Source organism: Aureobasidium melanogenum (genome assembly GCF_000721775.1).
Source record: "Aureobasidium melanogenum CBS 110374 unplaced genomic scaffold scaffold_7, whole genome shotgun sequence".
NCBI lineage: Eukaryota > Fungi > Ascomycota > Dothideomycetes > Dothideales > Saccotheciaceae > Aureobasidium > Aureobasidium melanogenum.
The window spans coordinates 83,527-94,758 of record NW_024470059.1 but is presented as its reverse complement, the minus strand read 5'-3'; the positions used below and the strand labels follow the sequence as shown (position 1 = coordinate 94,758).

Genomic DNA, 11,232 nt, shown 5'->3' with positions numbered 1-11,232 from the left:
CATCCTTGACGAATAGCTGATTTTGAATATTCCTACAGTCGTGGTTGAGAACGGCCGGTATTTGTAGACATTACAACCTAGGATGGAGAAAATTAGACTCGCGACCTCTAACGCAGAGCAGATAATTTGGATTCTGGAACGCGTATCCTGTCTTGTCCCCGATGACATTGTTCACATTGGACTCTCGGTTGATATAGCCGAGAGCTTACTGCACCTTTGGTGTTCTTGACGCATGCTTTTTAGAACTCTAGCTCAGCAAATCTATTCGTCATTTGGGCTGCGAAATCCTGATGGAAGACATATACCTTGCCCTATGAGAGTCAAGATAGCCTGCTCAGAACCAGCTCTTCCGTCGGCTCATCTTCTCATATGCTTTTCTCATCGGACTCATTGGAGTCAGACCGCTCAACCCATGTCCCCGCAACCTCCTCAAATCCTCATCACCCACCTCTCCGCCATCCATCTTGCTCTCCATGAACAGGTGCTCACCCGCCGCATTGACGAACCAACGGCCCTTATACTGCTCTCCTCTGGGTCCACCTCCGCAAGCTCCAGCCATCAAGTCACTCGGCGGACTATTAACCGCCAAACTAAACAAATTCAGCGGCTCAGAAAAGTCCGTCACTAAGCCATTCTGACTGATAAAGTAAATCAGGCAAAGAACATTAATGATGAAGATGGCAAACAGCACAACATAGAACGCGTGGGTGCCCGGCTCGCCTGATCCGCCAGAAGCATATTCCTGCGCTCGGAGGCTAGTATTGAAGAATTGCGGTTGGCCGGGCTCCAGCGATGTACTGGAGTAATTCCAGAATTGGACGAAAGGCGCATCTTGCCAGGACATCAAGAGTGTTGAACTTGCTAGGACTGCTAGAGCTTCAGCGATGCTCGGGCGATCTAGGGGTAAAGAGCGTGTAGCGAGGATAAGTTCGGTGAGGAGGCGTGCGTTAGCTGCCTGACCGTCTATAATACCGTCATTAAGAGATAAAGAATTGGACCACTCTGAGCCGATGGCGGGCCAATCTTTACTGATGGTGTCGTTCCCCGAGGTGGCGTTCTTGAGGCTGTCAATGTAGCGCATTGGATTTGTCAAGTTTGCTGTTTTGGACTCGTCGCACTTCGCTTCTAGAGTTGCGCCCACCACTGATGCATTATATACGGTTGAGCAAAAAGGCGTTGTGAACACTTTGACGGAGCAGAGGGAGTAGTTGCCCGTGACATCGGTTCCGAGCAGGTAGATTGCTTTTCTGCCGTAGGCTCCGGTGTGGTTCATCACAGTGTTGTAAGTCACAGGCAATTTAGGAAACACTGGAGGTGTGGTCTGGTATTTCTCTCCCCATTCGAATATGTCGTCGACTACTGTCTTGTTGTTGTATGTGCCAGGTTGATAGAAAGCTAGTTGTGCTCCAGTGGGCCATTCCGTAGTGTTGAGAGTGTTGTTGTTCCATTCTGTGTATACAATCGGTGAGACCTCTTCTTTTGTCATTTGCACACACAAGACGTTGACTGCTGGGGACGGAACAGAAGCCTGAAGTTGATACACACCCTGGCCATCCAGATCCTGTCGCCTTGTCAGACTCTAAACTTCATGGAAGTATTCGGTGCACATACCTCAGGCTGTAGAATGTTATTAACCGAGTCCCAGGCTGCCCCTGGAACGCCAGCATGCGGCAAAGCAAGCGTCACATTATTGATGATTCTCTGATGCTTATCTGAGTTGTTCAGAACGTCGCTGTACTCCAGATCGATCCAAGGCGCTGTGACTGTGGTATTCTCGAAAATCATTGCAAAGCCCTTGGGTCTATGAGCAGGATCGCTCGTTCCATTGCCATTTTTCGAAATAGTCGACCAATCGGAGATGTAGCGTTGATAATTGTAGTAGCTGTGCGCAGCATATTGGATCTGAAGACAGGTGAGGCCTGCATTGTCATCTTCTGCATCCTTGATTGGTGTTCCACAATTTTCTCCAAGGTATATTGGGTTGGCGAAGATGGTTTTGACGACTCCTTGCATGGATCCGCGCTCCCAGGGTCCGTAGCGAAGGTATGGCTGCACGAGAGATTCTGAAGCTGTAGTGTATAGCATAGCCACAACAGCAGCCACTAGCGACAGCACGCCAAGGATAGACAGAATACTGGACTTCAGGGCCTCGAAATGCGTAATCATGGTTCCGGGTTGCATGACCCAACTGCGCATGTCCATTTCGGCAAGCGTGATACCGCGGCCCTGATCCTTCATGAAAGCTCGGCGTGAAAGGACTTGTCCCAGGAAAGAAACAAACACGGTCGCAAACGACAACTCAATAGTTTTGGCGAGTACAGCGGTCAGAAGGTCTGCGAAGTAGGGTGTCATCCTCCCACCCTTACGAATCCAGTTGTATCGTGGGCCGCGCAAAGCTAAGATTAGGAAGATGGCAGACATGACCGTGGAATACAAAGCCAGGACCAGTATTGTCACAGACAGCCAGTTCCTTCTATTGTGATGAAAGTGCTGATGAGCAGCACAAGTATCCGTCGGCCCAAAGTCTATTTTGTCAATCAGTCTCCATTCAAGTCCAAATCAACCCACATGCAAAGCAGGACTTTGGACAAACTCACCATCGTAGACTGCTTTCAACGAATCCGCAAAGCTGCGACGATTGCGAAGACGATGTGCGTCATACTCACTCGCCGTACTCTGCGGAAACCTGGTCTGGGAACCGAACGCAGAAGCCTTGATGGCGGACTTGGGAGTCCACAGGGGCAACTCATGTTCATTGACCCCAAACCCAAACTCCTTTTTGAGATCATCCGAGTCCCCTGCGACATTCTTATCGACACTGATGCCTAGACCTGAAACCTTGGATGTGTTATAGTCCTCGTTGTAGGGCGAAGCTTCTGTGATGTCGTCTTCATGAGATTTGATTACTGTGTATTGTCCATCGTCGACTGAAGCCAGTCGTGCAAATGTAGCTCGTTGGCGTGGGGGACGAGGTGTGGAGTCAAAGATTGTGGATGCTTGAGATAAAGCAGGCGAAGGTGTGATGATAGCTTGAGGCGGTGAATGAAGAGGCTGTGTCTGTTCAGAATCCATAGCTGACTCTTGCAAGGATTAGTTTGCTGCGTTCCTTCCTTCTAGTTCGTGAAGATGCGAAGAGATGTCGAATGAAATGTTTGGGAAGGAAGTTGCTGCAAGCCTCGTTCTTGCCTCATGCACAAAAAGTGAGCGGAGGGATTGGTGAAACGCGACAAAATCTGTTTGGGAAGGATTAGCTGCGGTTTTATGCTGATTCTGTGGTCGATCGGAGTTAGTCACATCTGTTAATCAAGGTTGGTTACGGTGAGAGTGTCGCAATGTGCTTCACTTGTCACTACCTTGCGGCCCCAGGAACTGCAGCCTGGAACCACTATCCCGGCCGCCTTGTCTATGTTGCCGTATCGCGCGGCTGAAATTTTCTACAACCATTCACTAGAATCCAAGCCTAGAGCCTCGTGGTTCCTTTTTTCGGAGGTATAATCAGGCTTGTAATACCCTGAAGTGAACAATGGTCAAGGAAAAGATGTACTCCGGATGTATTGAATACGTACCTGTCAGCAAATACAAACGGCAACATTGCAGCCAACTTACTCAGTGATAAGAAAAAGGCTTACCATCCTAGATCCATCGCGTACTCAACACTGAGTCTGGGCAATATAAGAACAACGAATCCTGCAGTGCTGCACAATCAAGCCTCGAGGCGGCCCATTCGCGCAAAGGTCCGAACGACCAACTCTTGCTGACCTTTCTCTGACTCTCAACACACCCGACTCACGAGAGCGGCCTGAAACCGCTTTCGTCTCCCCTGACAGATTTTATGTCACTGCGAAACACAGCAGAATTCCAGGAAAAGATAGAAAAAGTTGATCAGTGTCCGTGGTGCTGCAAGACCGCAGCAGCGCAAATGGCTGAGCTGCAGGTTTGCGCAAGCCACAGTCTCCCCGAGATGCATATGCTTCGCTACACTGCAGATCAGGCGATCCTCATCACCCCTGTCTGCATATTGAGAGTTCCAGATTGGTCAGAATCAATCATTTCGTACTCAAATCGAAGCAGTCGCAAAAATTGCAAAAGAGTTGCGAATGTCTGAAAGAGAAAAACTGTTCTTGCGCCATGGCCCACAAGCGGTGAAGATACGAAGAAACGGGTGTCGGTCCGCCGGGGACGGCGCGCAGGAACCTTAACACAGTACTTTCGATTCTGGGCTGAGTAGAGTTCAGCACGAGCATGAGCGACAGTGTGCCTCGGTATCAAAACGCCAACCAAAATTCGGCGCCCTCTTGTGCCTCACACAATTGCAGCAACACTTAATCTTTCAAAGACCGAACCAGAAGAGGTCGGTCCAAAAAGTCATTCGGAGAACGGTACTGAGGTCGTTGTATATTGGCTAGCGCTCTCCTATCGCGCCTCTGCGTCAAGGATACTCAGATCCATGTTCGCAAATCCGCGGCTTGACTCTTGAGTAGTATTTATAGTGATGAAAAGCTTGTCACTGACTCGATCGAATATGAGGAGGTGGCCAGACAAACGAAGTACAAGGTATATGTACAGTATCGTGGCTGGCAGCCTCTTCCGAGCAAGACACGTGGACCAAGACGTCGCAGGAAGAATTTCTCGTTGCAAAGCGATATTCTCCTTTCCACAAGAGATATAGTGATTGGTAATCGGTGCGCAGCGCAAGAAAGGCCTTTTGATTCTCTAAAGCGTGCTCAGAGTCTTCCATTGTGAGGTGGAAGTAAATCTTCCCTTGTGATCTTTCGTATGTAGTTATCCATGGTCCACTCGCAGTGTTGGAAACACAGTGATTGTCAAATTTGGTGGATCTTGTGACAGGTAAGCCTTCAGTCCGAGCTGTGGCATATCACAGCAGGAGTATCTCGAAAAAAAAAAAAAGAATAGAAGCAAAGACAAAGAAAAGAAACCGCCAGAACGACAACCCGGTCCAGTCTAGTATCCATTACTTTCCTTCTCAGCACCTCCATTCACCTGTTTTTCTCCAGTTCTTCCATCTCTAGGTGTCAGTCGAACAATTAGTCCCTCCTGGATAACAAAGAAGCTATTCAGAAATCGTCAGTGTCGTTCTCGACCATCTCAAGTATTTTCATCAGGACATCACAATGACTTACTAATTCTTTTCAATCAACGGCCTCTCCGGCTCCACCAACTCGACATCAAAATGCCTCAAAAACGTCGGCACCATCTTCGTCATCTCCATAAACGCAATATTTTTGCCAAAACACTGGCGACTAGCGCCCCCAAACGTCAGGAAATATCTCTGCATCTCGGATCTATTTTCTTTGTTGAGCCAGCGGTGAAGGTTAAAGGAGTCTGCGTCGGGGCCAAAGATGGTTTTGTTGCGGTTGATGACCCACGCACAGGCGCCGACTACATGGCCAGCGGGTATGTAGGTGTTGGCGATTATGCAGCCGCCGGAGGGGACGAGGCGGGGCAGGAGGCCTCCGATGGCAGAGTGGATGCGAAGGCCTTCGAGGATTGTTGCTTGGAGGAAAGGGAGGTGGTCTGCTTCGTCCATGGTGACTGGGTCACTGAGTCTATGTTCCTTTTCCGCTAGTTCGATTTCCTGTCTCAGTGTAGCCAGGTGTTGCGGGTTCTGCAACAGATGATAGATGATACTCCTCAATGAAATCGCAGTCGTATCCGAGCCGGCGGTAATATTAGCAGCAGCCATACTAATCACCGCCGTATCCGTAACTTGATCAGGCTTCTCCCTCTGCAACCTAAAAAACTTTTCCAAAAAGTCATTTCGGTCAGTGCCTCTTGATTTTCGTTCTTCCACTTCCTTCAAGGCGCGTTGCATGAGACTTCCAGTGCGGTTGGTAACACCCAGCCAATTCCCAATCCAGGGCTTGAGGTAATCGTGCGTCCAGAAAACCCAAGGAACATGACCCAGCCACGCCGCAGAAGCCAAAGTACTTTCCACAGACTTGAGACTGCCATCATCATGTTCCGTATCCATGAACCCAAAGCGTTTAGAAAACGTAATTTCGCCAATGACATCAAAAGCAAACAGTTGGAACCACTTGCCCAGATCAATCGTGTCTGTCATTTTCTCGCGCATACGGGTGATGAAGTGATAAACTGTAGAGTCGACGTAGGTTTCGAGGTCTTTCAGGGTTTCCATGGCATAGGGACGGATGACGAGTTTCTTCTGCGCGGCGTGGACGTGGAGGTCTTGTTCGGCGAAAGGGTCGAAGGTGCGGCGGCCTTTGAGGACCGAGTACCAGTCTGATTTATGGAATTGGGAACCAGCGCCGTAGATCATTTTGACGCCGTCGAGATCTGCTACGCTCCTGAATAGGCGAAAATGTTAGGACGTGATTGGTATTGTGCAATGTGATGCTACAAGGACGATCGAGAGTGGGCGAAGAGAGTCAACGGGACCACGACAGAAACTCGAGAAGAAGATTAGGAGCGTATCCGTCTTCGACATGATGGGGTGTCTGCGCTCCCAACGAAATCATGCTCCCCTGGACCATTGATCTCTTTACAGATGACCTCGACAAGGACAAAAAAGAGATGATCATGTCATTACTTACACTTCCTTAGGTGCAACCCTCACCAGCGGTCCATGAAGCTCATGCAACCGTATCAATTCTCTATGAAGGTCCCCCTTCTTCGCTCTGACTATCAACCATCCCTTTCCTAAGCTTGCCCAGAAAGGTCCAGGCACACCAGCTAAGGGAGCGAAAAAGCGTTGATACACCACATATCCAAGAGCGAAAGTAGTAAAGATGACAACCAGGTAATGAGAAAGTAGTATCGTGGCGACAGAACCTAGAGACGGAAGAGGTAATGACATGGAGTCAGAAGTGGTGATTGCCATAGTTGGAAAATGCAAGAGCCAGAAGGCAGAAACCAGACAGGTCCCGAAGCAGCGGTTCTCGGTGTCAAGCTTGTAACCTGCGACGTGCAGTCTGGATTCAGTTTGTCGTCGCTTGGGAACCTGGTATCCAACAGCCGGGGTGATCCGAGTAACCAAGAAAGAACGCGTGCCAGACAGAAAGCATCCAGCGACAAGTTGGTGAAACTCAAGACGAAAGCCGCTGGTAAGGGGAGAGAGGGATCACTCATCTAAAAGCAAATGCATATTATTGCTAAGCGGGGACATTTTGCCCTTCGGGTAGAATTGTTGATTGACAACATCTGCTCGGTCCAGGATTTTCAGCAACCCACCGAGCCTTTGCCAATGCTATCATGTTTGTTCATATGGGCCACGCCTCGTCCCGTCTTGGGAGGAACGATGATGCCCTAGCTGAGTATCAAGCGAAAGTGGGACCATGTCACCAATTCATCGGGATTCCAGAGCAGCAAGACCTTCAAACACCGAGCAAGCTAAGAATCGTCCAGGCAAAAACGTGCGAAACAAGGTGTCAGCGTCGCAGGCGATCAGAAAGAAAGAGAGGGGCGTTTCCACCCCAGAGGCACGCTATCGTATGCAGGCTGGGGAGCGAAGGGTTTCTTGTTATTGAAATGGCGCTAAGGCCTCGCTTGTCATTGGCTACAAAGCCGGATGCACGTTCCCTAGCGAACATATATTAAACATTAATATGGCAAGCTTGCGACGATGCATATGCTAGGTGCTGCTGCGTCGTGTGGAGAAGGGAAAATCAGTGCAAATAGAGTCCAAACGCACAGGAGTGCTGTCACTGTATCAGGAGTCAGGACGAAAACAAGGGCAGGGTATGGCCACATGGAGAGACATCCGAAAAGACCGAGCCGCCGCACGCGCTGCTTGCTGTTTTGCTGCATGTGGCGTCTGAACGTGTTATCTGCCGGCCGAAATCCATCGCGTCGAGTGTCTCGCTTGCAGCGGCAAGGGGTGATGTTGTGTATGAGAAAAGGGTCTTGGGTCTTGATTATCTCGCATGAGACACGACTCGCAGATGCTGCGGGACACGCGATGATACAGTACGGCAGCCGCGCATAACTTCTGTTATATTAACCATGTCTTGTGTGAACCCCTGTGATGTTTTGGACGTATAACGGGCGGGCGTAGACTACCGTAGCAGCCGTTTGTAGCAATCTCCATGTCTCATGGTGGACCAAAGTTCAAACTCAACGCTTATACATACTCATACGAGCCGGTTTTCTGTAAGTTTGATTTTGCATCCATAGCTCAAGCCGCCTTCGTAGAGGGCGGATGTCAGGAGTGTCATGAGTCTTGAAAAGAAAAATGGTGTTTGGCGGTTCGCGTGCGGTTAGATTGTCCGATCGATCTTGTGGTGAGGTCGTCATCTGAACCTTGGTCGAAAGTCGTCCCGAGAGCTCCGAAGTCTGCTGATGGACATCTGACTGGGCACGTCGGTGCTCGAAATCGCGTCGTGTGAGATTTGGTGTCGTGAAACTCAAGAGAAAGGTCAGAGAGCGTAGGTTTGACGTCTGATTAGCATGTGCGGAATGAGATATAGGATTTCATTGGTCAGAGCACCACTTTCGAGGAAAGTGCGGAACTGAAGAATCAGAAGGTGGAAGGAGCTCGCGTAGAGAATCGGAGCTGCGACCTGTCAAGCGAGATCACGGCAACCTGCTTCTCGGACAACCTAACGATGTATCTGCGAACATCTGAATAATAACGTGGGCCAACATGGATGATTTTCGAGGACACATGTCAATGATGTGTTCCGTCCTTGCATTTGTAATTCGGCTCGTAACACGTTGCTCACCAGCATCATCTGCCGACATGTCAGCCTGCATGGTAACTAACATGAATTGTCCTTTTTGAGATGAACATCTGACCGCATTCGATAGATCGGATACTGGGATATGTGTAAAAAAGCATCGAAGTTGTTTCGTGCTGGTCTCATGCCAGCACGATAGTTCGCTGCTCATTCTTTCCATTTGGACATAACGAAAATGCTTTATAGTACGCGTCGATAAACAAAGGGTATCCTCATTGCAAAACATCAAGCCTCGCTTCCGCTACTCCTGAAGGCCGCACACAGACCAGCGTATTGATGTGTCAGATCCAGAATATGCTGAGGAAGAGATGTCGCCTGGATGATGCTCCTGACCTTGACGGCGCCTTCTTCTTCGATCAACTTCCGGATAACATGGACCAAAGATGGTGAGAACTAAACACAAATATCAGCAAAATCCTACTCCAAACGCGCAAAATCGATCTTACCTCTGAGTACCACTTGTACTGCCAAGCGATGAGTCTGATCAGAGCACCCAATTCTCCGCGCACGTCACCGTACCTCTCATATGCAGACAGAATACCGCGCATGGCCTTTGGCGAAAAGCGCATGTTGAGGCAAGCTTCCCATGCTTCAGCTGCATCATCGGGTCTGTGCAGGCGATCTGCAAGTTCACCCAAAATCTCCCACTCGTCGGCGGACTTCTTGTAGGCGAGTTGTTGCGACTTGTATTGCTGAGCTTCCGTTCTCCAGATGGTGTAGATGCGCAAGTCCTCGTACAAGACCATGAAGAGATTGTCCAGCCAGCGCTCACAAAGACGCTTGTGCTGGAATTGGGTGTATTGTATATGTTGTGGATCAGCCGCTGGTGGCTGAGGGTCAGGGGTTTCCATGGATGGCACTGCGTTGACGGTGTGTTGTGGCTTGGACACATCGTCGCCGAGCGAAGCAGATGCGGGAGGCGTGTCGCCGTTTGTGAAGACTGACCCAGCAGTTGATGGTCGGTCGTCAGTAGCAGCAGGACTTCGCAGAGCAGTAGTACTAGCGCTGCGTGAGTGGGCTTCCTGCTGGACAACGGCTTGTCTCTCGTGGCGGTACTCTTCCTCCATGACAAAAACCTGACTACGGATCTTGAGAAGGTGGTCCCAGCCAATGCGCTTCGTCACCTCGGTCAACAGAGAGTATGCTTTTTGGAAAGTTCCCTTGTAGTTTGCAGCGCTCAATCTACGCAGGTTGGGGTGTACGAGTTCTTCTCCTACAGTGTTAGAGTCGTCAATCTCGTCGCACATGGCTTCTGGCGCAAGTGGAAGAGAGACGCGAGCAGGTTCGGGCATGCGTGGTGAATCCTTGTCCTGGTAGGTGAACATGGGGCACGAGTTGAGGGTCAACAGAGCCATGTCCCACTGCTCGAGACTGATGTAGACTTCGGCCAGTCTCGCCCAGGTAGCGAACTCGCTGGGAGCTGAGATGACGCTTCGCTTCGCAATCTCCAGCGCCAAGTCGCTTCTGCCCTTGGACAAACAATATTCGGCCTGGCAGTCGAGCAAGGGGTAGTCCATGGGCATCTGATGAATGGCCTCACGGAGCAGTTGTACAGCCTTGACTTCTTCGTCTCCCATAATGTAGACACGGGCGAGGAGGGAGCAGATCTCGGGGTCGCGCGTGCGCAGCTTCTCGAATAAGTTGATTCCTGAGGTGTAGCGGCCAGTGGTGCGGATGTAGTTTAGGAGGCCAGTGGTGAGATGGTTCGATACGAGGTTTGGGACTTGAATCTCGGGGTCGGAGCCTAGCTGCCAGCCTGTGCATTGAGTTAGTGAGTGCTTGATTGGACTGTGGATAGCGCAGGCTCACCAGCAAAGAACAGACGCTCAGCAGCGTCCAGGAACTTGTGCTCGGCCTCGGTGTTTGTGATGGGGTTGAAGCGACGGACGCCAACAATCTTCTTGATTGTGTCCCCGGAGCCGTCATCGGCGTACGAGTAGGCGCGCAGGACGCTGCACAGGTACGTTTCGAGCCAGTGTTCGTCGGAAGCTTCGAGCTTGTCACCACGCTCGTTGACGCAGTAGCTTTCTACGGTGCCAGGAATCTGGACTTGAACGCGCATGTCGAGGCGGGAAAAGGCATTGTAGCAGCAGTAGAGACCGGAGGTGACCTTGTTGGTCTTGTCATGGGGAGAGTAGACGAGGGTGTTGATGTAGGCTGCGAGACTGGCAGAGGACGAGGCATCTGTACCGGTAACGTGGTGATAGACTCCGACCTATTACAAGGACATGGTAAGTCATGGCGAGCTTCGAGGGGCTTTGGCGCATTGCACGGTACCTGCTTGCTGGTCGACTTGACGGGCTGCTTGACGAGGTGCACCAGATCCGGCGGGCCCAATTCTCGTAGAGCCTGCAAGTTCTCTGTGCGGATCTCTACCACCGATGTCGAGTCATCCTCGAAGATTCTGTGTGTTGTTGTCAGTCAAGCAGTGCGGACTTGCAGGAGGTAGTGACGAACTCGGGGACAGCTGTTTGGATCATTGTCGCTTGAGATGGTATGCGGATTGCACCATGCGCCG

General features: G+C 50.4%; 4 protein-coding genes across 4 annotated transcripts; 1 reads left to right on the top strand and 3 right to left on the bottom strand.

Annotated features, from left to right (window-relative positions):
• Positions 1-334: 334 nt before the first annotated feature.
• M437DRAFT_74296 (uncharacterized protein) lies at positions 335-2,421 on the bottom strand (the record flags this gene model as incomplete). The annotated part of the gene is made up of 2 exons (XM_041026211.1): positions 335-1,561; positions 1,612-2,421. 2 exons carry the CDS (start codon positions 2,419-2,421, stop codon positions 335-337), a joined length of 2,037 nt encoding a protein of 678 aa, XP_040880737.1.
• Positions 2,422-5,140: 2,719 nt separating this feature from the next.
• M437DRAFT_46097 (cytochrome P450 family protein) lies at positions 5,141-6,835 on the bottom strand (the record flags this gene model as incomplete). Its single annotated transcript, XM_041021207.1, has 2 exons — positions 5,141-6,326; positions 6,573-6,835. The coding sequence occupies 2 exons, from the start codon at positions 6,833-6,835 to the stop codon at positions 5,141-5,143; spliced, it is 1,449 nt and encodes a 482-aa protein (XP_040880736.1).
• A 33-nt stretch (positions 6,836-6,868) lies between these two features.
• On the top strand, positions 6,869-7,505 carry M437DRAFT_65041 (uncharacterized protein; the record flags this gene model as incomplete). Its single annotated transcript, XM_041024537.1, has 2 exons — positions 6,869-7,082; positions 7,384-7,505. 2 exons carry the CDS (start codon positions 6,869-6,871, stop codon positions 7,503-7,505), a joined length of 336 nt encoding a protein of 111 aa, XP_040880735.1.
• A 1,434-nt stretch (positions 7,506-8,939) lies between these two features.
• On the bottom strand, positions 8,940-11,194 carry M437DRAFT_46331 (chaps-domain-containing protein; the record flags this gene model as incomplete). Its single annotated transcript, XM_041021247.1, has 5 exons — positions 8,940-9,107; positions 9,161-10,470; positions 10,524-10,929; positions 10,992-11,118; positions 11,172-11,194. The coding sequence occupies 5 exons, from the start codon at positions 11,192-11,194 to the stop codon at positions 8,940-8,942; spliced, it is 2,034 nt and encodes a 677-aa protein (XP_040880734.1).
• Between the last annotated feature and the right edge of the window lie 38 nt (positions 11,195-11,232).